At 37.1% G+C, this 25717-nt stretch overlaps 1 protein-coding gene and 2 pseudogenes across 1 annotated transcript; 1 reads left to right on the forward strand and 2 right to left on the reverse strand.

The window, feature by feature from the left end:
- Window positions 1-826: 826 nt before the first annotated feature.
- LOC112855166 (olfactory receptor 11G2-like) lies at window positions 827-1805 on the reverse strand. The gene has a single exon (XM_025918716.2). The coding sequence runs from the start codon at window positions 1760-1762 to the stop codon at window positions 827-829; it is 936 nt and encodes a 311-aa protein (XP_025774501.2). The 5' UTR covers window positions 1763-1805.
- An 8898-nt stretch (window positions 1806-10703) lies between these two features.
- Window positions 10704-10833, forward strand: LOC112856515 (U4 spliceosomal RNA; annotated as a pseudogene).
- Window positions 10834-14512: 3679 nt separating this feature from the next.
- LOC147580131 (olfactory receptor 11H6-like) lies at window positions 14513-15454 on the reverse strand (annotated as a pseudogene).
- Between the last annotated feature and the right edge of the window lie 10263 nt (window positions 15455-25717).

The raw sequence follows: 25717 nt of genomic DNA on the forward strand, positions 1-25717 counted from the left end.
AGCTTTTACTTTAGAAAACTTGTAATTAAATTTTTTTTTCTGTCTTTGAGATGTATGTAAAAATTAAATCTAAGTGAGCCTCTTGCCAACTTTATGACTCAGAAGTGTCTTTTTCAGGGACCTAAGAAGTCTCCTGAAATATAATCATCAATGTGGATACTGCCCCTATCTCCCATTTTCCATGGTAGCTTAGAAGCCTAGCTTTGGTGGCCTATCTGCTAAGTTGCAAAACTATGTCAAGTAATAAAGATGTGTGTATTTTTCCTTTGTATGAAGCCAATTAGCAAACAAAGATGGCCATCCAATTATCAGGTGAATCTATGATGAATTATGTATGACAAAGTGTGCTGTCAAATCTTTTTGAGAACTAGTTCCTATTTATCTTGAGAACGTGTGTAAATGGTTTGTATTTGCTTGGCTACATAAAGGAATGAGATTTCTTTATGTCTTTGCCATCTCTTATCAGATTGCCTGTGATTCACGTATTCTCTTGTTTTAATGCTTATTCAATAATAAAACTGTTTCTTTCTCTTCTACTTTTGTGGATAGGTTTTCTGTCTTAGCAGGAGATATTTTTAATTCTATTTCTGCAACAAATTCTACTAAGTTTTTTCAATCTATGACTCTGTCATTTCTAAAATTAGGGAGATGAGTTCATCTTTGAGATCCCTTATAGCCCCATAAATTCTAGGAAAGAAGCTGTATGGTGTATAAGGTTCAAAAACAATATAAACAATTTTCTGAGTGTTGTCAGGTAGTCTTCTTTTTCGCTAAGAAATTAAAAACAGATTCTGCCCCCAAATGTTTTAAACCAAGGCTCTTACTTTTATGTTCTCAACAATGTTTTCATAGCATGTTTCATATCTTTGTTCCTCAGACTATATATTATAGGGTTGATGAGTGGAGTAACTACAGAATAAAATAAAGTCACCATCTTCTGCATCCCAGCTTCACGCTCAGATGTTGGGCTCACATACATGACCATCACTGAGCCATAGAACAGTGAAACCACTGCCAGATGGGACCCACAGGTGGAGAAAGCTTTTCTTCGTCCAGCTGCTGAAGGGACCCTCAACACAGCTCTCAGAACAAGAGCATAGGACACCACGATAAAGAAAAAGGGAATAAATAAGAGCAGAGAACTTAAGGTGGAGCTAGTTAACTCTATTGCAGGGGCTCTAGTACAGGTGAGGGCCAACAGGGGACCAGGATCACACAGGAAGTGGTCAATAATCCTGGATCCACAGAAGGACATTTGCGAGATGATGATGATGGGAATCAAGAACCAGAGGAAACCAAATACCCAGCAGCTTACCACAAGATTGGTGCAGAGACGTCCAGTCATAATGGTTGGATAGTGTAGAGGCCAGCAGATGGCAAGGTACCGATCAAATGCCATAATGGCCAAGAAAAAGCATTCTGTAGAACCCAAGGAGAAGAAAAAGTAGAACTGGAGAAAGCACCCAGAGAAGGAAATGACCTTGGTGTCAGAGAGGAAGTTGGCTAACATGTTGGGGACAGTGGAGGTGACATACCAGATCTCTAGGAAGGAGAAGTTGGCGAGCAAGATGTACATGGGGGTGTGGAGTCTCTGATCCCAGCGCACAGCACAGATGATGGACCCGTTGCCCATGAGGGTCAGGAGGTAGATAACAGAGAAGAGCACAAAGAGGAGGATCTGTTCCTCCCTGGAGCAAGGGAAGCCCAGGAGGATGAAGCCAGTGATGGTGCTGGAGGTGTTGGGGGTGTTGGAGATATTCATGTATCTGGGAACTGTGAAAAGACCATCAAATTATTGAATGTCTGTGTATATGGGGACCCACATATGCATTGAAACCATTCTGTGGAATGCAATAAACATTTATATGTCAGTAGTTAGTATTTTTGTCTAATCCCGAAATATTGTTCTGGCTTAGTCATTGGACTGAAAAACACAAGCAGCCAGTGAATATCAGTGGATAGACAGAAATGTTTCTTTATTGTGAAATATATGGAAACATGCTTAATACATAAACTTATAGCTTAATAAGTCATTATACATAAACTTCCATAGTATTACTACTACCAAGGTCAAGAAATAGACTATCACTTGCATCCTAGAATCCTCTCTCATGCTCCATCACAATCACTATCCTCTGCCTCTCTATTCCTCCAATTGTAACATTCTCTTTTCCTTAAGGTAATCGCTTCTTTGTTTTTATTTTAATAAAAAAGTATGCATTCCTAAACAAAAATATTTGGTTTTTCTTGTTTTTCTACTTTACATAAAGTAAAGTATACATTTGGATGGCTTCTTTTGTTCAACAGTAAGTTCGTGAAATTCATGTTGTTGCATGTATCTGTAGTTTTTCCATTTTTCCTTCTCTATACTATTACATTCCATGAATAAACCGTAACATAGATTAATTATTAGCTGTCAGGAATAATGCTACTATGAATATAAAGTTCATTTTTCTTGGTTCACACATGCATGCATTTCTATACGCTGGATAATAGAATATGTGCATCTTCAATTTTATTAGATTAAACTCAACAGTGTTCCATCATTATTGGACTATTTTCTGCTTACATTGACAGTACATGAGAGCTCTGATTGTCAACACCCTTTTCTAATACTAAGGTCTATATTTACCAGAGCCTGGGGAATGATGTTTAGAGTGCATTTTAACTGCTTTCTCTTTTTTGTTTTCTTCTGGTGATATTAGACTGGGTAGTTCTCCTCTTGGCAGTAATTTTTTCCAGAGTAGGTGGTTACATCAGAACAGCTCTGCTTTCAGGAGAGAATAGTCCAGAAGTGATTAAGAAAAAATAAATAAATAAATAAAAATAAAAAAAAAATAGAAAAGGAAAAAGAAAAAAAGAAAAAAAAAACTATCCTCAAACTTGGTTTAGGAGAACATTGTAATGCATGATGTAATTCACAGCCACTTCTGGGAAGTCTGTTATCCATCTTACATGAACATTGAGTCTTATGATCAGTCTTTTAATTTAAATAAGACATTTCTTTACTCTACCTGCCACTTTTCCTGTATGCCTCTTCCAAGAGAGAATTCTTTGAAGTGGCTCACTCAGAAGCATCTTACTGAGCAGAAAGTTTCAAATAGAACTTTTTCATAGGCTCAAAATCAGTTTGTGTAAGTTAGTTTACCAGAAGTGACTGGGAATTAGCATAATGCTTTGCACTTAGACAGCTCTTAATGAATATTCATAAAAATGTTGAATAATACACTTTTTTCAGTTTCCAGAGAGAGATCACACCCACAGAGCTATTTGTGGACAAAGCTAATTCAAATTGTGTGGCCTTGGAGCAGCAGACCCTTAGGACTAATGGAATCACTTTTCTGTTTTAAGGTAGTTAATGAACTCACTGATTCTATTTGGCAATGCAATCTACCAATTTCAGGAATAAAAGATTCAAATTGTAGCAAATAGCTTTAGCTCACTTCTGTTAATATAGTTCTCCAGCCATCTAGGGTAGGTACAGTTGAGGGATAGGATGAACATTAATTTGGCTTTGTGGAAATAGGTCTTTGATCGTCTGGGCTGGGAATATGACTGCAAAATCCACTGGTTTCTATTCCAGCTCTATGAACTGTGGAACCTGATACTATTGATCCAAAGTTAAGGTACACAGAGCAGGAAACTTGAAAAGAAGAGAAAGCTTCCTTCTAGTCACTGCTTGGGAGTGCCTCAAGGCAGAATGAGTTTAGAAGGTTATACATTTGCATAATGGCTTTATGCTTTTCTGAGTTAAAACAACAACAATAACAACAACAACAAAACCGTTGTTAAATAATCCTGTCCTCAATCCTGGGTCTTAGTTATTATAGCCTCTGTAAATAGGGCATGCCTAAGGAACATGAAAAATATCTATTTCCATTATCTGGATTATAGTATCAATTAAACAATCAAGTTATTTTTGAGAGTTGCATAGTTATCCAAGGAATCTGACAGTGGTCTATTGATGATAGTGTATTTTTGTGTTGATTTAAGAAGATTTGTGATAGGGGACCAGCAAACTGAGTAATAATGTAGAATTTATAAGCTGTGTACCAAAGCTTCCCTTTCAGAGACAGATCTAGGTCTGGATTTCATATGATTTTCATGACATGGGGGACTCATCTGGTCAATAAAATTTCCCAAGGTCCTGCTATTTTATATCTTAACTTATATTACAGTGAGGCTTTTAGAGCCTCAGCTGTGGGAGGAACAGGTTCTGGTTCTTGTACCATAAACTTACACTTTCTAAATGCCCTTTCCTTTCTGATTTTAAGAACATGTGGCTAGGGACTGAGATTAAGTTTCAGATACCAAATATTCCATTTTTTGAAGGCAAACTTAATTCAGACATAAAATATCTAACACACATTTGCATTACCTTACACTGTTCTCATTTAGGATGAACATATTCACAATGTGGTCTTTTCTGAAGCAACCATTTTTTCAAATGCCCTGTTCTTCGAATGGGGCTGTTAACAAATGTTGGATCCATGACAATACATTAACTGCTAATGAATGGAAGAAGTGGCTCAAAATAAAATTTACTTAACGTGTGAAATTCACTTATGGACTTTAAATTCAATAAAATTTTCAGTAGGTCAAAATAATTCATTACTAATTGTGTTTGGGGCATTTTTAACCAAAGTGTTTTGTAGGATGTTTCTAAAAGGTTATGTTTTTGCAATAATCACATTGTCCATCGCCTCAAAATATTTTCAGCAGTTTAAATGGCTTAATGTTTAAGGACTTACTTTTCCTGGTTTAGTCTAATTTTACATCCCTTCCTTTCTTTCGCACCTCACATCCAATGCATCAGCAAGATGCTTCTGTTTCTAAACTATGACTCACATCATGCACTTCTCTTTGTCTTCACTGTTTTCTTCCAATTTCAAATGACATCCTTTCTTCCTTGGACTTCTGCAGCAGCAACCTAACACAAGTCCTTGCTTCTACTTTTGTTCCTCTACCCTCAATTTTCCAAGCAGCAGCATATTACTCCTTAAAAATGGAAAAATCAATCATGTTAGACTTTTGAGTAAAACCATTTCTTCTCAGAACAGTTCTGTGTCAGGAAGTCTCACAAAGCTGTTCTAGAAAGCTAGGAGGGATTCTAGAAAATAAGAATGGCCATCATCATTTTATGCTCAATCTAATATATTTAACAGGACTGTATTGCTACTCATCTTTTATCACTTAGCTCATTTGTACAGAAAAAACTATGATGCTTACTTGCCACAAGTCTTAGCTGGAGCTGTCAGAGGAAAAAAAAAAGACGGATTCCCACTGCAGAGGGGGCTGTGAATATCACTGTGTTTATGACTCCATGCTGAGTTAGTCGACTGAGTTAATTAGCAACAATCATCTTGTTTTGGTTTACTTGTTTAATTAGTCAACCTAGGAAAGGTTGAGATAGACCACATGAATGAGCCAGGTCATGCCATACACAGTTGGAGGAAGACATTTCCTGATCTTGGTATGTTCATGTGTTGGCCCTCTCTCCATAGCCAGGTTAGAAATGTCTCATGACAAATCAATTTCCTCCTTTAGCTGGTTTGTATAGTTTCAGTGAGGGTGTTGTCACATCAGTAACATTGGTAATCTGTTTCTAGAAAATACTTAAAAGTAAGGATAATTTTCCCAATTAGGCCGGCAGGCCGGTGTGCATAACAGAAAAATATTGGATTTAGAGTCAAGAGCTTTTTTTTATTAGTCATAGGAAATTAATACTCAGTTACCTTAAAGTAGGCATAAAAATGCCCTCTTTAAAGGGCTGCTATAAAGATTATTGAATGAGATAAATGCCTGTGGAAGTACCTTGACCATTGCCTGACCAGTAAAAGCTTAAGAAATATTGGTTGTATGTGTATGGCTATAGCAAATTTGAAGAGAGCTGCAGGTAAAAGCTAGGAGATTATGACTTTTGCTCTTCTCCATACTTCATAAGCTTATTACCTGGATCAGCAAAGGGAGTTCCAAACTGAAGCTTCTCAAATTTTCTGTTTTATTTTCTTAGAGAGATGACAGTAACTAGGAGAAAAGAGGTGGAAGTGATTGTGATAAGGATCCTTGATTTTGTTTATGGAAGGGTGGAGGGTTTATAAGCAGAGTCTGTCAGGAAGTAGTCCCTGTTTTTTGTTTTGTTTTGTTTTATTTTGTTTTTTAATCCTTGAGGATCCATTTACTGCTTCTAAAAGGAAAACAGTGTCAAGAGACATTTTTCTGCTTGTTATTCACTTCCCTTGGGACCTACCTTAACTTTTTTTTCCCCTATAATAATATTTTTTCCCTGTTTTAAACCTCTCACAAGTAGAATGACATTTTAACAAATCAATTGACTGGTTGTTTTATTAATTAATCAACCAATGAGTCTATCCCTGACTTCTCTAAGTGTGCCCCTGTTCAATTCCTGCCTCTTACCCCACTCTGAACTCACTCCCCAGGTAGCCACTGATATTTCTCTCACTGTAGATGTTTGCATTTCCTACAGCATTATATAAATGGAATAATACCATGCTCCTTTTTTTTTTTTTTTTTTTGGTCTACTTCCTTTTACTCAGCACAATTATTTTGAGATTCATCCATGTTGTTGCATCTGTCAATAGATCATTCTTTTTATTGCTGAGTAATATGTAATATGTATGTATATGTAATATGTACGTAAAGATGTATAAGAATTTATTAATCCATTCACCTTTTGATGGGTGTGGGTTGTTTCTAGTTATTAGAAATAAACTCTGTTATTAGAAGTAAACCTGCTAGGAACATTTGTGTATAAGACTTTGTATGTCATATGCTTTTTCCTATTAGGTAAATAGCTATGGGTGGAATGGCTTTATCAAGTGGTAGATATATGCTTAACTTTTTAAGAAGCTGCCAACATTTTACATTCACACTAGCAGTGTATGAGAGTTCCAGTGCATTTATATCATCACCAACACTGGTATGGTTGGTCTTTTTTTTTTTTTTAATGTTTATTTATTTTTGAGACAGAGAGAGACAGAGCATGAACGTGGGAGGGTCAGAGAGAGAGGGAGACACAGAATCTGAAACAGGCTCCAGTCTCTGAGCTGTCAGCACAGAGCCCGACACGGGGCTCGAACTCACGGACCACGAGATCATGACCTGAGCCAAAGTCGGACGCTTAACTGACTGAGCCACCCAGGCACCCCATGGTTGGTCTTTTTAATTTTAGTCATTCTGGTATGTATACAGTAGTAACTCATTGTGTTTTTAACTTGTAATTCCCTTATGACTAGTGATGTTTAAATATATTTTCATTCACTTATTTGTCATTTGTATATGTGCTGTTCAATGTCTGCTCAAATATTTTATCAATATTTTTATTGGGTCATTTTTTTTCTTTTTTTAAAAATTGTTTTTTTTAATGTTTATTTTTTTGGAGAGAGAGAGACAGAGCTTGAACAGGGGAGGGGGCAGAGAGAGAGAGGTAGACACAGCATCTGAAGCAGGTTCCAGGCTATGAGCTGCAGCACTGAGCCTGAGGCGGGGCTCAAATCCACAAACTGTGAGATTATGACCTGAGCGAAAATCCAACACTTAACCAACTGAGCCACCCAGGAGCCCCTTTTAAAGTTTTTTTTCTTTAGTGTTTATTTATTTTTGAGATACAGAGACTGTAAGTGGGGGAAGGGCAGAGAGAGAGGAAGAAACAGAAGCTGACACAGGCTCCAGGCTCTGAAATGTCAGTGCAGAGCCAGAGGTGGGGCTTGAACCCATGAACTGGGAGATCATGACCTGAGTTGAAGTCAGATGCTTAACTGACTGAGCCACCCAGGTGCTCTGGGGCATTTGTTTTCTTATTATTGACTTTTGAATGTTCTTTACATATTCTGATTGCAAGTCCTTCAACAGATTTTTAAACCTTTTTAGTATTTTAGTTAACATACAGTGAAATATTGGTTTTAGGAGAATTCAGTGATTCATCACTTACATAAAACATGCAGTGCTTATCATAAGTGCCGTCCTTAATACCCATCACCCATCTAGCCCATCTCCTACCCACCTTCCTCCATCTGCCTTCAGTTTGTTCTCTATTGTTAAGAGTCTCTTGTGGTTTGTTTCCCTTTCTTCTCTTCCCCCCTTCCCATATGTTCATCTGTTTTGTTTCTTAAATTCCACATATGAGTGAAATCTTATGATATTGTCTTTCTCTGACTTATTTCACTTAGCATAATACAGTCTAGTTCCAGCTGTATCATTGCAAATGGCAAGATTTCATTATTTTTGGTGGCTGTATAATATTCCATTGCATATATACATAACACTTCTTCTTTATCTATTCATCAGTCAGTGGACCATAGGGTAGCTCTCTTTTTAGTTTTTTTTGAGGAACCTCCATACTGTTTTACAGAATGTCCACACCAGTTTGCATCCCCACCAGCAGTGCAAGAGGGTTCCCCTTTCTCTGCATCTTTGCCAACACCTATTGTTTATTGTGTTAATTTTAGCCATTCTGACAGGTGTGAAGTGCTGTCTTGTTGTTTTGATGTGTATTTCCCTAATGATGAGTGATGTTGAGCATCTTTTTGTCTGTTAGCCATCTGGGTATCTTCTTTGGAAAAGTGGTTATTCATATCTTCTGCCTATTTCTTAACTGGATTGTTTTTTTGGATATTGAGTTTGATGAGTTCTTTATAAAGTTTTGATACTAACGCTTTATCAGGTATGTTGTTTGCAGTATCTTCTCCCATTCCGTAGGTTGCCTTTTAGTTTTGTTGTTGGTTTCCCTTGCTGGGCAGAAGTCTTTTTTTTTTTTTAATTTTTTAAAAGTTTACTTATTTTTGGGGCGCCTGGGTGGCGCAGTCGGTTAAGCGTCCGACTTCAGCCAGGTCACGATCTCGCGGTCCGTGAGTTCGAGCCCCGCGTCGGGCTCTGGGCTGATGGCTCAGAGCCTGGAGCCTGTTTCCGATTCTGTGTCTCCCTCTCTCTCTGCCCCTCCCCCGTTCATGCTCTGTCTCTCTCTGTCCCAAAAATAAATAAACGTTGAAAAAAAAATAAAAAAAAAAAGTTTACTTATTTTTGAGAGACACAGACAGAGCCCAAGTTGAGAAGGGCAGAGAGAGAAGGAGACACAGAATCCAAAGCAGGCTCCAGGCCATGAGCTGTCAGCACAGAGCCTGATATTGGACTCTAACCCACAAACTATAAGATCCTGACCTGAGCTGAAGTCGATGCTTGACTGACTGAGCCACCAAGTCACCCTCAGAAGTTTTTTATCTTGATGAAGTCCCTGTAGTTCATATTTGCTCTCATTTCTCTTGCATTTGGCAACATGTCTAGTAAGAAGAGTTAATACCTATTCTTTTCAAACTGTTCTAAAAATAGAAATGGAAGGAAAGCTTCCAAACCCATCCTATGATGCCAGCATTACTTTGATTCCAAAGTAAAGGACCCCACTAAAAAGGAGAATTACAGGCCAATATCCCTGATAAACATGGATGCAAAAATTCTCAGCAAGATACTAGCAAATCAAATTCAATACTACATTAAAAGAATATTCACCATGATCAAGTGGGATTTATTCCTGGGCAGTAGGACTGGTTCAATATTCACAAATCAATCAATGTGATACACCACATTAATAAAAGAAAAGATAAGAACCACATGATCCTGTCAATAGATGCAGAAGTATTGACAAGATACAACATCCATTCTTGATAAAAACCATCAATAAAATAATGGATGGAATATACCTTGGCATCATAAATGCCATATACAAAAGACCCATAGTTAATATCATCCTCAATGGGGAAAAAGTGAAAGCCTTTCCCCAAAAGTCAGGAACAAGACAAGGATGCCCACTCTCACCATTACTGTTCAATATAGTATTGGAAGTCTTAGCCTTAGCAGACAACGAAAAGAAATAAAGGGAATACAAAGTGGTAAGGAAGAAGTCACACATTTGCTATTTGCAGACGATATGATCCTCTATGTAGAAAACTCAAAAGAGTCCACCCCAAAATTGCTGTAACTAATACATAAATTCAGCAAAGTTGCAGGATACAAAATCAACTTGTGGAAATCTGTTGCATTTCTATACACCAATAACAAAGCAGCAGAAAAACCAAGGAATCAATTCCATTTACAATTGCACCAAAAACAATAAGTTACCTAGGAGTAAATCCAGCTAAAGAGGTAAAACATCTGTACCCTGAAAACTTATGAAAAAAATTGAAGAAACACAAAGAAATGGGAAAACATTTCATGCTCATGGATTGGAAGAATAAACATTGTTAAAATGCCTTTATTACCCAAAGTAATCTACACATTTAATGCAATTCCTATCAAAATACCATCAGCATTCTTCACAGCGCTAGATCAGTGTTAAAATTTGTACGGAACCACAAAAGCCCCTGAATAGCCAAAGCAATCCTGAAAAAGAAAAACAAAATTTGAAGCATCATGATTCTGGATTTCAACCTATATTACAAAGCTGTAGTCATCAAGGCAATATGGTACCTGCACAAAAACAGACAGATGAATGGAACAGAATATAAAACCCAGAAACGGATGCACAACTCTATGGTTAACTCATTTTTGACAAAGCAAGAAAGAATATCCAATGTAAGAGCAGAATTCTTGTTTTGTTTCTGATTTTAGAGGGAAAGCATTCACTTTCACCATCAAGTATTCATGCCAGATGTAAGTTTTTGAAATGTTCTTTACAGATCAAAAATGTTTCAAACTTTGCCACAGTGGCAGTATCGTAGCCAATGAGGCTTATCTGAAGCGTGATTATTGCTAATTGAAAGCTTTTCATAGATCAAAGATGTTTTTGATGAATCGCAGTTCACTAAGAACTTTTATCAAGAAGGGATGTTGGTTAGAATGTATTTTAATATGTGCAGGTATATTACGTATAACTTAGATTCTTATGTGCCAACTTGGGCATTTACATCATCTAACAGGGTTTAAATGGGAAAACTAATGCCAAATTTCAAGCAACCTGGTTCTGAGAAAAGTTTTGCCCTTAACTTACATTCCATTTGTTAGTTGAGAGTTTGCTATACTAATGTTTCCTTTTTTAAGGAATTATCATGTAAACAGCATCAATAATTAAGCCCTACAAAGGGCCTGACAAAATAAAAACTGTTTCTCCGCATCTGGTGTTTTCATGGCAGCATACACTAGTGATGCAAATGGAATATGAGTATTTCCTTAGAAAAACACAGGGAATGAATCTATAAGCTTCATCAATGCAGCCTTTAGTAGCCTATGGCATGTGATCTGAAGTTAGTTGTTTGCCAAGGTGACTCTCCATCTCACAGATTTCTGTTCACTGGTAGAGGCTACTCTCTGCTCTAGAGGGTGACTTGTTCCCATCAAACTGTGTAAGAGAAAACCACAAGTGGGAAGTAATTGGTCCTCATGGCTGCTGAATATCCATATACTGTTTTAATTTCTCTCTCTCTGCTGCCAGGATCCTGAAGGCATTTTGCTCTCACTGCCACTCACCTCAAAATCTGCTCTCCAGTGTCCTACAAATTCCACTCACTATCGTATTAAGATCAAGTTATAGAAATAAAATTCCCTCTCTCCTTATTTCAGCCAGCATATTATTTTATACATTTAAGAGGAAAATTTCTGAGTAAAAAAAAGAGAACAAAATCAAAGAAAAAAGCATGTCTTCAGAATACAAGTATCTTATTTCAAGATAATTAAAACATTTACTTAAAAGTTTTTTTGAATAATATAGTTTACTGAATTCATGTACTACTTCCCATGAATAAACCCTTCCCCTGCATTTCAGTCATGCCAGGACTAACTCTTTCCCAAACTTCCCGTTTCTTTTTCAGTTCTCAGTCACCCTTTCCTTCAACTCCTCACTTTTCTTTGGATGGCAGGTGTGACAGCTCTGTACAGGTGAATTACTTCCAGTGCAGAAAGAATTTAATAAACTTCGTAAGGCATATATTGTGATAGTAACATTTCTTTCCATTCTTATGAATACTCCTCCTAAGTCAACTTATACATTATAGAAGAGAACTTTGGTATCCAAATAAGGGGTTATTAATCTTTGACTTGGGTGAACATGCAGTTAGCTCTAAATTTTATTCTTAGTGTATTCTGGGCCAGACTTCTGGAGTAAGGCAGAACATCAGAAAGCTAATATTTGTATCAAAATTCTTAGATCTGGGAAGAATTGCTTTTCTTCTATATAATGCCTTTGAATCTTACTGAGAAATGTTATGAGAAGCAGCTATATAGAACCAGATTATATCTATGTATATCTGTGTCTGTCTATCTATCATCACCTATATCAGATACTTTGGAGGGTCAATATTCACTGTATTTCTTAGTTTCCTTAGTATGAATCCCCATGAAAGAAATTGTTACAGCATGAAGAGCCATTAATTTAGCTTTCCCTGAACCCATGTGTTTTCTTCTCATAGTTAATAAAAATCATACAGCAAATAATGTTTCCCCATTCTTCACTTTGTTTTAAAGGTAGTTCATAACATATTTAGTGGCTTGCTTTAATACAAACATAAAATCTTATCCAAAAATTGTCATTCTATTTTTTTCTTTCTAAGTTGATATTTCTCTTATTTTTTCTTTCATTACACTTTTCTTTCAGTACATCAGATCCTTAATGTAACAAGGTGGAATATAGTATAATAAAGGCACATATAAATAAACATGTAACTAAATAAATAGTTCCAAGATAAGAAGAGCTTCTGAAGTGGAAAGGATTTTATTAAGATGGAATTTTTTTAAGCCTTCCTCTATGGTATTAAGCAGGCTTTCCCAGGAGTTCAGATAAAACACTATTTATTGTGTTTTAGAGGGTTCTAGATGATCTGATCCTGCCTATCTCTCTAGCCTCCTATACCATTTTCATTTTGGGTAGCCAAATAAATTATTTAATATTCTTTGAAAACCACAAACTTTAACCTATACTTACATGGGATTTGGTTCCCCTAGAACTTTGCATAGCATATTTTATGACTTTGAAATATCACCTCCTAACAAAGGCACTCTCGAGCCATGTCATCTAAATTACCCACTATCCTACCCAAAACTTTTCTATATTCATATATTCATCTTTTATTGCGATATAATTGATATATATAACATTATGTTAGTTTCAGGGATGCAATGTAATGTTTCAGTACCTGTGTAATTATAAAGTTACCACTACAATAAATTTAGTTAACATCTGTCATCACACATAGTTACAAATTTTCTTTTCTCCTTTCTTTTGGAATTGACTAACTGGAATTATAGATTTATGTGTTTAGCTGATTATTATCCATCTCCCTCACTAGAATGTAAATTTCACAAAGGCAGGGGATTTATCTTCCACACTGATGTAATTCAGGGCACATCACAGAGTAAATAAATGTTTATGGAATGAATTAGTGAAATGCACCAAGTAAACTGAGCACTTTATTTTTGACCAAATAGTTGGGCCAAATAACAAGGAGTGGTTGTCAAATTTCTCTGCATCTGTTTATATCTCAGTCTCTGGGAATCATGAATCACTGGTTTTTGCTCTCTGCTTTTACCTCTTTAGGTCTCTGTGTCAATTCACCCTTCCCTCACACAAAACTAACCCAAACTGTAATGCCACTATATTATGGTCTTGTTTAAAAATGTAAACCTGTTTCCAGGTGTTTTAATAATTTTGCACAGGTAAGAAGAATGTAATCTAGTCCTTAATTTATAAATGGAGGATTTCAAAATCGATGCAGGAAAATAAACTTCTGCTACTTTCATGAATGTTTGACTCACCTATAGTGTTCACTGTAACTCCTTTCACTTTTCTCAGCTAATGTGGGGTTTGTATTTCTCTATGTCACATATTTATTTAAGATAGTGGCGCTTTCAGATCAGTTTGTGGATTGTGCTGGTCTAGGTGTACCAGAACCACCTGAGTAACATTTAAATAAGGATTTCCAGGAGTCCAATTCAAGATTCTGATTTAGATATGGAGAAAGTACTGGGAATCTGTTCTTTTAAAGAGCTCCTAAATAATTATGAAGCAGACAAGTTAAGGAGACAGTGCTTTTAATTATTATTAGTCGTTTGGATGTCAATTAAATAAAAATTTTGGCTCAATTATGATTTGGTTGGCACTAATTTCCCTTGAATTTAGTGAGCTAAAAGGGTGTGAATAGTCTTCTAAGGAGTAGAGCAGAGATGTTTAAACAAGCAAAACCAAGTGCAAGAATGGATGCACTTAATAGAAGTCAAAAAAGGGAGGAGTCCAGGGACTAAAATGGGCAAGCAATTATTGGAGGAAGGAATAAAAGAAGAATCTAAAGTCCAGAAATTCAGGTCATTTAAGTCTAATTAACAATGTATGAAATCCTTATTTGAGTGCAAGGTATGATTTAATTGAGCATACTATTGTCCATTATGTAACTAGACAGAAATAGATGAATTTGAGTCTGTGTTTGAGTCTGCAAATGAATAAAGACCTACTTCTTAAGTGGGAATGGAAGTGGAGAAAAAGAATTAATTCTGATTTTGACCTACTCATGAGTTCTCATTCTCTTTGACTAATTTTTGTGCATATGAATTTTTCTCAAGGCAGCCTTCACGTCATTGTTCCAGAGACTGTAGATCAGTGGGTTTATAAGTGGGGTCACTGATGAGTAGAACAAGGTTACAATCTTCTGTATCCCAGCTGCATTTTCAGAGGTTGGGCTGATGTACATGACCATGATGGATCCATAGAAGAGAGACCCCACAGTCAGGTGGGAACCACAGGTGGAGAAGGCCTTACGTCGGCCAGCTGCTGAAGGGACACGCAACACTGCTCTGAGAACCAGGGTGTAGGACCCAAGGATGAAGAAGAAGCTGATGAAGATAATAAGAGAGCTCAATATAGAACAGGAAAGCTAATTCCAGGGGCAGGGATGCAGGACAGGGCCAGAAGAGGACCAGGGTCACAGACAAAGTGGTCAATGGTATTGGGACCACAAAAGGGGAGTTGTGTGATAAAATAGATAGGGACTGGATAGCAGAGGAAGGCTGTGACCCAGCAGAGGGCCACCAGGTTCATGCAGAAGTGGCTACTCATGATGTTAGGATAATGGAGAGGCCGACAGATGGCCAAGTACCGATCAAAAGCCATGAGGGGCAGTAAGAAAGTCTCAGTAATGCCCATGGAGAAGAAGAAGTAGAACTGGAAGAAGCAAGCAGTGAAAGAGATGGTTTTGGTCTCAGATAGGAAGTTCTTTAACATATTGGGAACAGTGGTGTTGATGTAACAGATCTCCAGGAATGAGAAGTTGGCCAGCAGAATGTACATGGGGGTGTGAAGCCTGTGATCCAGCTTCACTGCACAGACAATGGCCCCGTTCCCCATCAGTGTCCGGATGTAGGACACAAAGAACAACACGAAAGGGAGGACCTGAATCTCTCTGGAGCACGGAAAACTCAGTAGTATGAATTTGGCCACTGTGCTGACTCCTGACATATTCATGGCTTCCTAAAGGGGTAGAGAAGAAGAAGTGTCAATGACAAAGATGACCTTAATCCTCAGGAATATTTCCTTTGTAGAGATCCCAAACTCCTTCAGATTTTGTAATTCCATTAAATAAATAATATAACTATACTGCTAAAGACTATGAACCTTTCAGAGTGCTGGTATGATCAGACTTTGAATCTTTGTATTCTGTCATTTCTCTTTCAGAATTTTCTCATGGTAAAAGAAAAGATCTTATGCGATAAGCAGCTTGAAGAATGTTAATGACAGTACTAACAAAAGTAGGTAAGTATGAAAATCATGTATTTGTATCCATAGATTAAGATATATAGACCTTTAATATTGGACACAGAATTTCAATTACTTAAATCTTTGGAATCAGAGATAAAAAAGTTAGGCATCAGAAGAGGGAGAAAGGTAACAAGGTGCAGAAATATTTATACATTTCAGTGTTATTCTGGATCAGTGTTGGAACTGTACATGTTGACATCCTAAGGTGGTCTAATAACTGACACAAAAAATGTCAAACGACTATCCATTCTTCAGGCTTCATCATTGTTTGTTAGCTCAATAAAAATTTGAAAGTCCAGATATCTAAATGATGGCTTCCAATTTGGTTCCATATTTTACCTACTGAATTAAAACACTTGTGTAACAAGAAACAATAGGTGTTGGTGAAGTTTCAGACAGGAGAACCCTCTTGCACTGTTGGTGGGCATGCAAACTGGTGCAGCCACTCTGGAGAATAGTATGGAGGTTCCTCAGGAAACTAAAAATAGAACAACTTTATGATTCAGCAATTGCACTATTAGGTGTCTACTCCCAAAATACAAAAATACAGATTCAAAGGGGTACATGCCCCCCAATGTTTATAGTAGCATTAGCAACAATACCAAACTATGGAGAGAGCCCAAATGTCCATTGCCTAATGAATGGATAAAGAAGATGTGAGATATATATATATATATATATATATATATATATATATATATATATATATTACTCAGTCATCAAAAAGAATGAAATCTTGCCATTTACAATGACGTGGATGGAACTAGAATGTATTATACTAAGCAAAATAAGTCAATCAGAGAAAGGCAAATGCCATACGATTTCACTCATGTGGAATTTAAGCAACAAAACAGTTGAACATATGCGAGGGGGAGTAAAAAGAATAGAGAGGGAAACAAACCACAAGAGACTCTTAATGACAGAGAACAAACTATGGGTTGATGGAGGGAGATGGGTGGGAGATGGACTGATGGGTGATGGGTACCTAGGAGGGCACTTGTGATGAGCACTGGGTGTTGTATGTAAGTGATGATTCACTGATTTCTACTCCTAAAACTAATATTGCACTGTATATTAATTTAAATAAAAGATAATTACATTAAATTAAATTAAAAAAAAACTCTAGAAAACAAACAGGATTGCTGGAGGGGAAGTGGGCAGCGGATGGGCTAAATGTGTGATGGGTATTAAGGAGGACACTTGGATGTTACATGTAGATGATGAGTCAGTAAATTCTACTTCTGAAACTAATATTACACTATACGTTAACTAATTACAATTTAAATAAAAACTTAAAACAAAAAAAATAATGTGTAAAATCTCAGCCTAGGTTGAAACTAGAAAAATATAGGGGTGTCTGGGTGTCTCGGTCAGTTGAGCGTCCAACTTTGGTTCAGGTCATGATCTCACAGTACGTGAGTTCAAGCCCCATGTTGGACTCTGTGCTGACAGCTCAGAGCCTGGAGCCTGCTTCACATTCTGTGTCTTCCTCTCTCTCTGCCCCTCCGCCACTCAGGCTCTGTTTCTCTCTCTCTCTCTCTCTCTCTCTCTCTCTCTCTCTCTCTCTCTCTTTCTCTCTCTCTCTCTCTCTGTGTCAAAAAATAAATATTTAAAAAAATTTAAAAACTAGAAAAATACAGAAAAAGTAAGCAATGTATTGGCATATTAAGGATTTTTGAGGGTTTTGCCTGAAGTGTCATGATACTTAGTAAGGCCTTTATTCTTCTGGGTTATGGATAGATACAGAGGCTCACAAATGTCAGATACTCCCAAGCAAAGGCCTCTGGAAACCAGGAACAGTGGTGTGGGAGCCATACACTGTCCCTCTAGACAAGGATTCCCCTCCTACTTCCTCACTCCTCTGTTGCCCCCACCCAGTTCTAGATATTTAGGGAAGTTAAGGGAGAATCATTGTGAAAACTTCCTTCTCTGAGTTAGATTTAGATGCTGTGTGATTTCTGTGGTGAGAAAAGCAAAATAAAGCCGTGAAATTGCCTACAATTCTGTTGTTAGTTTGCTTTTAATTTATTAATTTATGTTAGGATCCCCTCCATTAGTGAGGGACCGTCATAGTTTGGACCTAAATGACCCAAGTGACGATATTTATTAAAAAAAAATGTAAATGCATAATACAGACCCAGATGCTTCTAATAAAAGTATTCTAGCTAAGAATATTTATTATGTATCAGTTATAAAATGCATTACTTTCTAGATTGCATAATGTCATAACTTTAAGGGTGATCTTGATGATTGTAATTAGTGACACAAGGGATCAGGGAAAGTCAGAATTTTCCACATCACACTTCACTGTAAGGCTCCTCTTTGGTCTGTGACTGGATCATGTTTGGCAAAATCAAGCTGTGAGTAATTCCTCTGTAGCAGGAATTTAGTGTAATCCAGAAGTCAAAGAATCCATGAGGAAAGAGGTGTAAAAGGAGGCAATATTTGGTGATTAATGTCTATGAGGATTGCAATGACTTTGTAAGCCATGTGGGAATGAACCCACCAAGAGGATGTGCTCAGTCGTGTTCTCCCTCCTCGAAATGGCTGATCATCTGCTCTGTGGCAGAGCCGAACACGGCTAAAATAAGAGAGAGCTGAAGTTTTTTCTGCCTTGCTCCTCATCGCCACTTTGCCAGTCATTTCCAGATGTCACCTCCCTAACATGCTGTTTCCCCCAAAAAGCTGGTTCTGACTGGATATACCTCCTGGTTACTAAGGATGGACTTTCCATACTTCCTCATCCTCATCTCTCTCACTTCCTTGATTCCCAGCCCTCTTAGTTGCAAAGATGAATGTCCTTACATTCTTCATGTAACTTGAGGTGCTATTGTTTCCACAACCACATAAAAGAAGGCAGAGCTAGAAGACACACCTAAGAACTCTCCTAAACTTGTATCTCTTCCAAACCTACCTCCTCATAGAACCGGCAGGTCTGACTTGGAATCTTCTGTTTGCACTGCAGCAGGAGGCAGGCACAATGGAGGGCATGGCATCCTTGGCAGCCAGCAGCCCAGAGAAGGTGTTTACATTGCTGGGCACATGACACTGGTTTGGAGAAAAATTGGCATATATGATACACAACAGAGACTTATTTATGTTTCTTTGAAATCTGTATCTGATTCCTTCTAAGGGATATAGTCTCCTGGGAATTCCAAAAGTGAGAATTTATGAGAGAAAACTGTCAGTTATATCCCTAATGTTCTCTTCCCTAAGGAGTCCAGTGATTGACCTTTGGGATCCAGTTTCTCCAGTGGTGATCAGAAACTCTCATGCTATTCTTAGAGTCATTGTTTATTTTGTTCAATAGACAGATTACTCTTACGGTGGTGCAATCACTACAGCAACCCCAGTTTAGCTGCGACATGAGATTATTTATTCTCTTGTTACTTTACATTTTATTCATTTTTTGAGTCTGCTGCAAGTGTTAGATTCTCTTATCTGTCAGTATCAGAGTCATGTCATCAGATTTCTCATTTTCATTCCTGTTGACCTGCTCAATGGCTTGAAAGGGGTTATTCCTTTTTTTTTTCGCTAACAGGTTTTCTCTCCCAGATTCACTCTGTGCTTCTGGTATGACCCTGATAAATAAATTCCATTTCATAGTGAACAAGTCCCAGAAGCAGGAAACATGGGGTATACGGTGAAATGCCAAAGTTCTAGAAGATAACCCCTCATTTAGTCCTTTAGGTTGTTTTAGACTGTTTTAGAGGATGTCCCTAAAAGTTGACATGATTGTTGAAATTTTCTTTCTCCTTTCAAGTGAGTTGTTGCTGAGAGTGGTGACTCAAACTTTTGGACCATTTTGTGTTATTACTTTTATGTCTATGTGTGCATGCGCACATGGGTATGTGTGCAGTTAGATATGATATTTAATAATGTTTTTCCTCTGTTAGTGGTTTAGAGCCATCTTTAATGAGACTGCATTCTTGTTAATAATTTATTATTGGTTGTACAGCATCAATGAGCAAAGAGTTTTATGAGGAGTTATGACTTGAAGTTTCCTCATTTTCTCAGCATTGTTTCTGTAAGGTAGATGTTTCTTATGTGGTTTTTGTTTGTTATGTGGTAACAGCACTTTTTTAGTCCTGAAAATTGATACCCTAGGACGCACACTAGCTAGGGTTTTGAGTGACTTATTCATTGAAAGCTTTTAGTGCTTGAATGTACAAAGAGAATTTTCTTGACACTAAGGTCTGCCAAAATTATGATTTGGAAGAAAAAATTTATCTCTTTCATCAGGTGGATGGTTCCATGCCAAATACTTGAACTGAAGTACTAAATTATAGAATTTAACTCAAGGGAGTTGAGGAGCACTCTTGATCTGTTAAAAATATGTAAAAATATACACACACACATGCACACATACAATGTATATACTCCCATACATAGTGAAGTTCTCCCTCCTGGTAAGGAAAGATACTTGTGAAATATTCCCTTATTTTATTTTTTCCAGTTTTATTGAAATATAATTAACATATAACAATGTATAAATTTAAGTTGTAAAACATGAGGATTTGATATATGTATATATAGGAAAATGATTACTGTTAAGTTTAATTTACATCCATGACTTCACATAGCTACAAAAATTTTTTTCTTGTTTTGGGAACTTTTAAGATTGACTCTCTCAGTAACTTTTTAAATATGCAGTTCTAATATATTGTTAACTATTGTCACCATGCTGTAATTTATATCCCCAGAACTTATTTATCTTATAACTTGAAATCTTGTACATTTTGACCACCTTCACCCATTTCCTCCACCTTCCACCCCTTACCTCTGGTAACCACCAATCTGTTTTCTATTTCTATGAGTTCAGTCTTTTTAGATTTCACATGTAAGTGAGAACATACCGTATTTGTCATTTTCTGTCTGGCTTATTTCTCTTGGCATAATTCCTTCAACATTCAAGCATGTTTTTGCAAATGTCCTTTGCAAGATATTTCTTTTTTTTATGTGTGAATAATATTCTATCATATATGTAACACATATTCTAAATATATATCTATTATATTAGATATATAATATATATCTAAATGTATATTATTTTATTATATAATATATCATATATTCTATTATATATAATATATTATAAATATATTATATATAAATTTTTATATACATGTATTAATTTGTGTATGTTGAACTGTCCTTGCATGCCAAGGATAAATCCCACTTGATCATGGTGTATGATGCTTTTAAAGTGCTGTTGAATTACATCTATTAGCGTTTTGTTGAGATACTTGCCTATTGCTTTGTAGCAGTTTAAATATTATATATCTGGGTTTACATGTGTAGGTTTTTGTTATGCATTTTATTCTTTAAGATTCTTGGATCTGTAATTTGGTGACTGCTACTAATTTTTGAAAAATTTTGGCTATCATTTCTTTGGATATTTCTTCTTCCTTGAGCAAACAGAATGAGATGTCATATATGGAACAATAACAATACTGACCTACAAAATCAGAAATAAATGGTTGGATAGGTGTTCTAGTTCATATTTCTTTTCAGATTTGAATAATGACTATACGACTTTCCTGCCTGCAACAGGGGGAAGAATAAAATAATTTTGATTCCAAGTCTACTTTCACTGCCTTCTGTATCATATTCTTCTAAAAAGTGTTATCCAGAGAGGAAGAGGGGAGTGGCAGTAGTGCAGCAATATGAAGATGCAGTGTAGCTCACTTTATCATTGCTAGCTGAAAGAATAATTCTAAGCAGAGTGTGAATTCTGTCTTTTTCTTCTTCTTGGGGAATCAAGTTGTAGTTGAGAAGGAGACAGCTTTAGAGTAGTTGTTCCTTACAGTTGGCACTTCTCCCCTCAGAAGCCTTGGTATTTTTTTTTTAATTTGTTTTTAATGTTTATTTACTTGAGAGGGAGAGAGAGAGAGAGAGAGCATAAGCAGGGAGGGGCAGAGAGAGAGAGGGAGACACAGATTCCGAAGCAGGCTCCAGGCTCTGGCTGTCCATGCAGAGCCCTACTCAGGGCTCAACTCATGAGCTGTGAGATCATGACCTGAGCAGAAGTCGGATGCTTAACTGACTGAGTCACCCAGGCGCCCCAGGGCACTTGGTCTTAAGAATGATTACTGTGAACTGTCCTCAGGAAGCCTGTAATTTTGAATAAATTTGTTTTCAGTGCCTCACTTTCTTCATCTTTAAAGCGGTAATAATATTTATTTTGTATGGTTGATATGAAGGTTACATGAGTTTATAGGTAAAGCAGTTATGTTTATGTGCAAAGCCTGAAGTATTTTTAATACAGAGTAAGGATTTTCTATTATTACAGAGAAAGAAAAATTTAGCCCAGAGAACCAATGTTGACTGCTATGCTATAGTGTTCCCTGTTAAGCCTAAATATTTCATAAAGTATCAGATAAGGTTGCTCCCTGACTGTGGTGGATTAAGACAAATCAACATCATTTTTTTAATACATGAAATTTATTGTCAAATTGGTTTCCATACAACACCCAGTGCTCATTCCAAAAGATGCCCTCTTCAATGCCCATCACCTACCCTCCCCTCCCTCCCACCCCCCATCAACCCTCAGTTTGTTCTCAGTTTTTAAGAGTCTCTTATGCTTTGGCTCTCTTCCACTCTAGCCTCATTTTTTTTTCCTTCCCTTCCCCCATGGGTTCCTGTTAAGTTTCTCAGGATCCACATAAGAGTGAAACCATATGGTATCTGTCTTTCTCTGTATGGCTTATTTCACTTAGCATCACACTCTCCAATTCCATCCATGTTGCTACAAAGGACCATATTTCATTCTTTCTCATTGCCACGTAGTACTCCATTGTGTCTATAAACCACAATTTCTTTATCCATTCATCAGTTGATGGACATTTAGGCTTTTTCCACAATTTGGCTATTGTTGAGAGTGCTGCTATAAACATTGGGGTACAAGTGCCCCTATGCATCAGCACTCCTGTATCCCTTGGGTAAATTCCCAGCAGTGCTATTGCTGGGTCATAGGGTAGGTCTATTTTTAATTTTTTGAGGAACCTGCACACCGTTTTCCAGAGCGGCTGCACCAGTTTGCATTCCCACCAACAGTGCAAGAGGGTTCCCGTTTCTCCACATCCTCTCCAGCATCTATAATCTCCTGATTTGTTCATTTTGGCCACCCTGACTGGCATGAGGTGATATCTGAGTGTGTCTTCTTTAGAGAAGTGTCTATTCATGTTTTCTGCACATTTCTTCAATGGATTATTTGTTTTTCGGGTGTGGAGTTTGGTGAGCTCTTTATACATTTTGGATACTAGCCTTTTGTCTGATATGTCATTTGCAAATATCTTTTCCCTTTCCATTGGTTACTTTTTAGTTTTGTTGACTGTTTCCTTTGCTGTGCAGAAGCTTTTTATCTTCACGAGGTCCCAATAGTTCATTTTTGCTTTTAATTCCCTTGCCTTTGGGGATGTGTAGAGTAAGAAATTGCTGCAGCTGAGGCCAGAGAGGTTTTTTCCTGCTTTCTCCTCTAGGGTTTTGATGGTTTCCTGTCTCACATTCAGGCCCTTTTTGAGTTTATTTTTGTGAATGGTGTCAGAAAGTGGTCTAGTTTCATTCTTCTGCATGTTGCTGTCCAGTTCTCCCAGCATCATTTGTTAAAGAGACTGTCTTTTTTCCATTGGATATTCTTTCCTGCTTTGTCAAAGATGAGTTGGCCATACGTTTGTGGGTCTAGTTCTGGGGTTTCTATTCTATTCCATTGGTCTATGTGTCTGTTTTTGTGCCAATACCATGCTGTCTTGATGATGACAGCTTTGTAGTAGAGGCTAAAGTCTGGGATTGTGATACCTCCTGCTTTGGTCTTCTTCTTCAAAATTACTTTGGCTATTTGGGCCTTTGGTGGTTCCATATGAATTTTAGGATTGCTTGTTCTAGCTTCGAGAAGAATGCTGGTGCAATTTTTATTGGCATTGAGTTGAATGTGTAGATAGCTTTCGGTAGTATTGACATTTTGACAATATTTATTCTTCCAACCCATGAGCATGGAATGTTTTTCCATTTCTTTATATCTTCTTCAATTTCCTTCATAAGCTCTCTATAGTTTTCAGCATACAGATCTTGTACATCTTTGGTTAGATTTATTCCTAGATATTTTATGCTTCTTGGTGCAATTGTGAATGGGATCAGTTTCTTTATTTGTCTTTCTGTTACTTCATTATTAGTGTATAAGAATGCAACTGATTTCTGTACATTGATTTTGTATCCTGCAACTTTGCTGAATTCATGTATCAGTTCTAGCAGACTTTTGGTGGAGTCTATCGGGTTTTCCATGTATAATATGTCACCTGCAAAAAGCGAAAGCTTGACTTCCTCTTTGCCAATTTTGATGCCTTTGATTTCCTTTTGTTGTCTGATTGCTGATGCTGGCATCCAACACTATGTTAAACGACAGCGGTGAGAGTGGACATCCCTGTTGTGTTCCTGATCTCAGGGGGAAAGCTCTCAGTTTTTCGCCATTGAGGATGATATTAGCTGTGGGCTTTTCATAAATGGCTTTTATGATGTTTAAGTATGTTCCTTCTACCCCGACTTTCTCGAGGGTTTTTATTAAGAAAGGATGCTGAATTTTGTCAAAAGCTTTTTCTGCATCGATTGAGAGGATCATATGGTCCTTATGTTTTCTTTTATTAATGTGATGTATCGCGTTGATTGATTTGCAGATGTTGAACCAGTCCTGCAGCCCAGGAATGAATCCCACTTGATCATGGTGAATAATTCTTTTTATAAGCTGTTGAATTTGATTTGCTAGTATCTTATCGAGAATTTTTGCATCCATATTCATTAGGGATATTGGCCTGTAGTTCTCTTTTTTACTAGGTCTCTGTCTGGTTTAGGAATCATAAGTAATACTGGCTTCATAGATTGAGTCTGGAAGTTTTCCTTCCCTTTCTATTTTTTGGAATAGCTTGAGAAGGATAGGTATTATCTCTGCTTTAAATGTCTGGTAGAATTCCCCAGGGAAGCCATCTGGTCCTGGACTCTTATTTGTTGGGAGATTTTTGATAACTGATTCAATTTCCTCGCTGGTTATGGGTCTGTTCAAGCTTTCTATTTCCTCCTGTTTGAGTTTTGGAAGTGCGTGGGTGCTTAGGAATTTGTCCATTTCTTCCAGGTTGTCCAGTGTGTTGGCATATAATTTTTCATAGTATTCCCTGATAATTGCTTGTATTTCTGAGGGATTGGTTCTAATAATTCGATTTTCATTCATGATTTTATCTATTTGGGTCATCTCCCTTTTCTTTTTGAGAAGCCTGGCTAGAGGTGTATCAATTTTGTTTATTTTTTCAAAAAACCAACTCTTGGTTTCATTGATCTGTTCTACAGTTTTTTAGATTCTATGTTGTTTATATCTGCTCTGATCTTTATTATTTCTCTTCTTCTGCTGGGTTTAGGGTGTCTTTGCTGTTCTGCTTCTATTTCTTTTAGGTGTACTTTTAGATTTTGTATTTGGGATTTTTCTTGTTTCTTGAGATAGGCCTGGATTGCAATGTATTTTCCTCTCAGGACTGCCTTCGCTGCATCCCAAAGCGTTTGGATTGTTGTATTTTCATTTTCGTTTGTTTCCATATATTTTTTTATTTCTTCTCTAATTGCCTGGTTGACCCATTCATTCTTTAGTAGGGTGTTTTTTAACCTCCGTGCTTTTGGAGGTTTTCCAGACTTTTTCCTGTGGTTGATTTCAAGCTTTATAGCATTGTGGTCTGAAAGTGTGCATGGTATGATCTCAATTCTTGTATACTTATGAAGCGCTGTTTTGTGACAGAGAATGCGATCTATCTTGGAGAATGTTCCATGTGCACTCGAGAAGAAAGTATATTCTGTTGCTTTGGGATGCAGAGTTCTAAATGTATCTGTCAAGTGCATTTGATCCAATGTATCATTCAGGGCCCTTGTTTCTTTACTGACCGTGAGTCTAGATGATCTATCCATTGTTGTGAGTGGGGTATTAAAGTCCCCTGC

This window comes from Puma concolor, chromosome B3 (genome assembly GCF_028749965.1).
Source record: "Puma concolor isolate L17-30 chromosome B3, mPumCon1.1.hap2, whole genome shotgun sequence".
In the NCBI taxonomy this organism is placed as follows: domain Eukaryota; kingdom Metazoa; phylum Chordata; class Mammalia; order Carnivora; family Felidae; genus Puma; species Puma concolor.

Coding starts and splice junctions, on each gene's coding strand:
- LOC112855166 (XM_025918716.2), bottom strand. CDS start 1,762: ATGAATATCTCCAACACCCCCAACACCTCCAGCACCATCACTGGCTTC.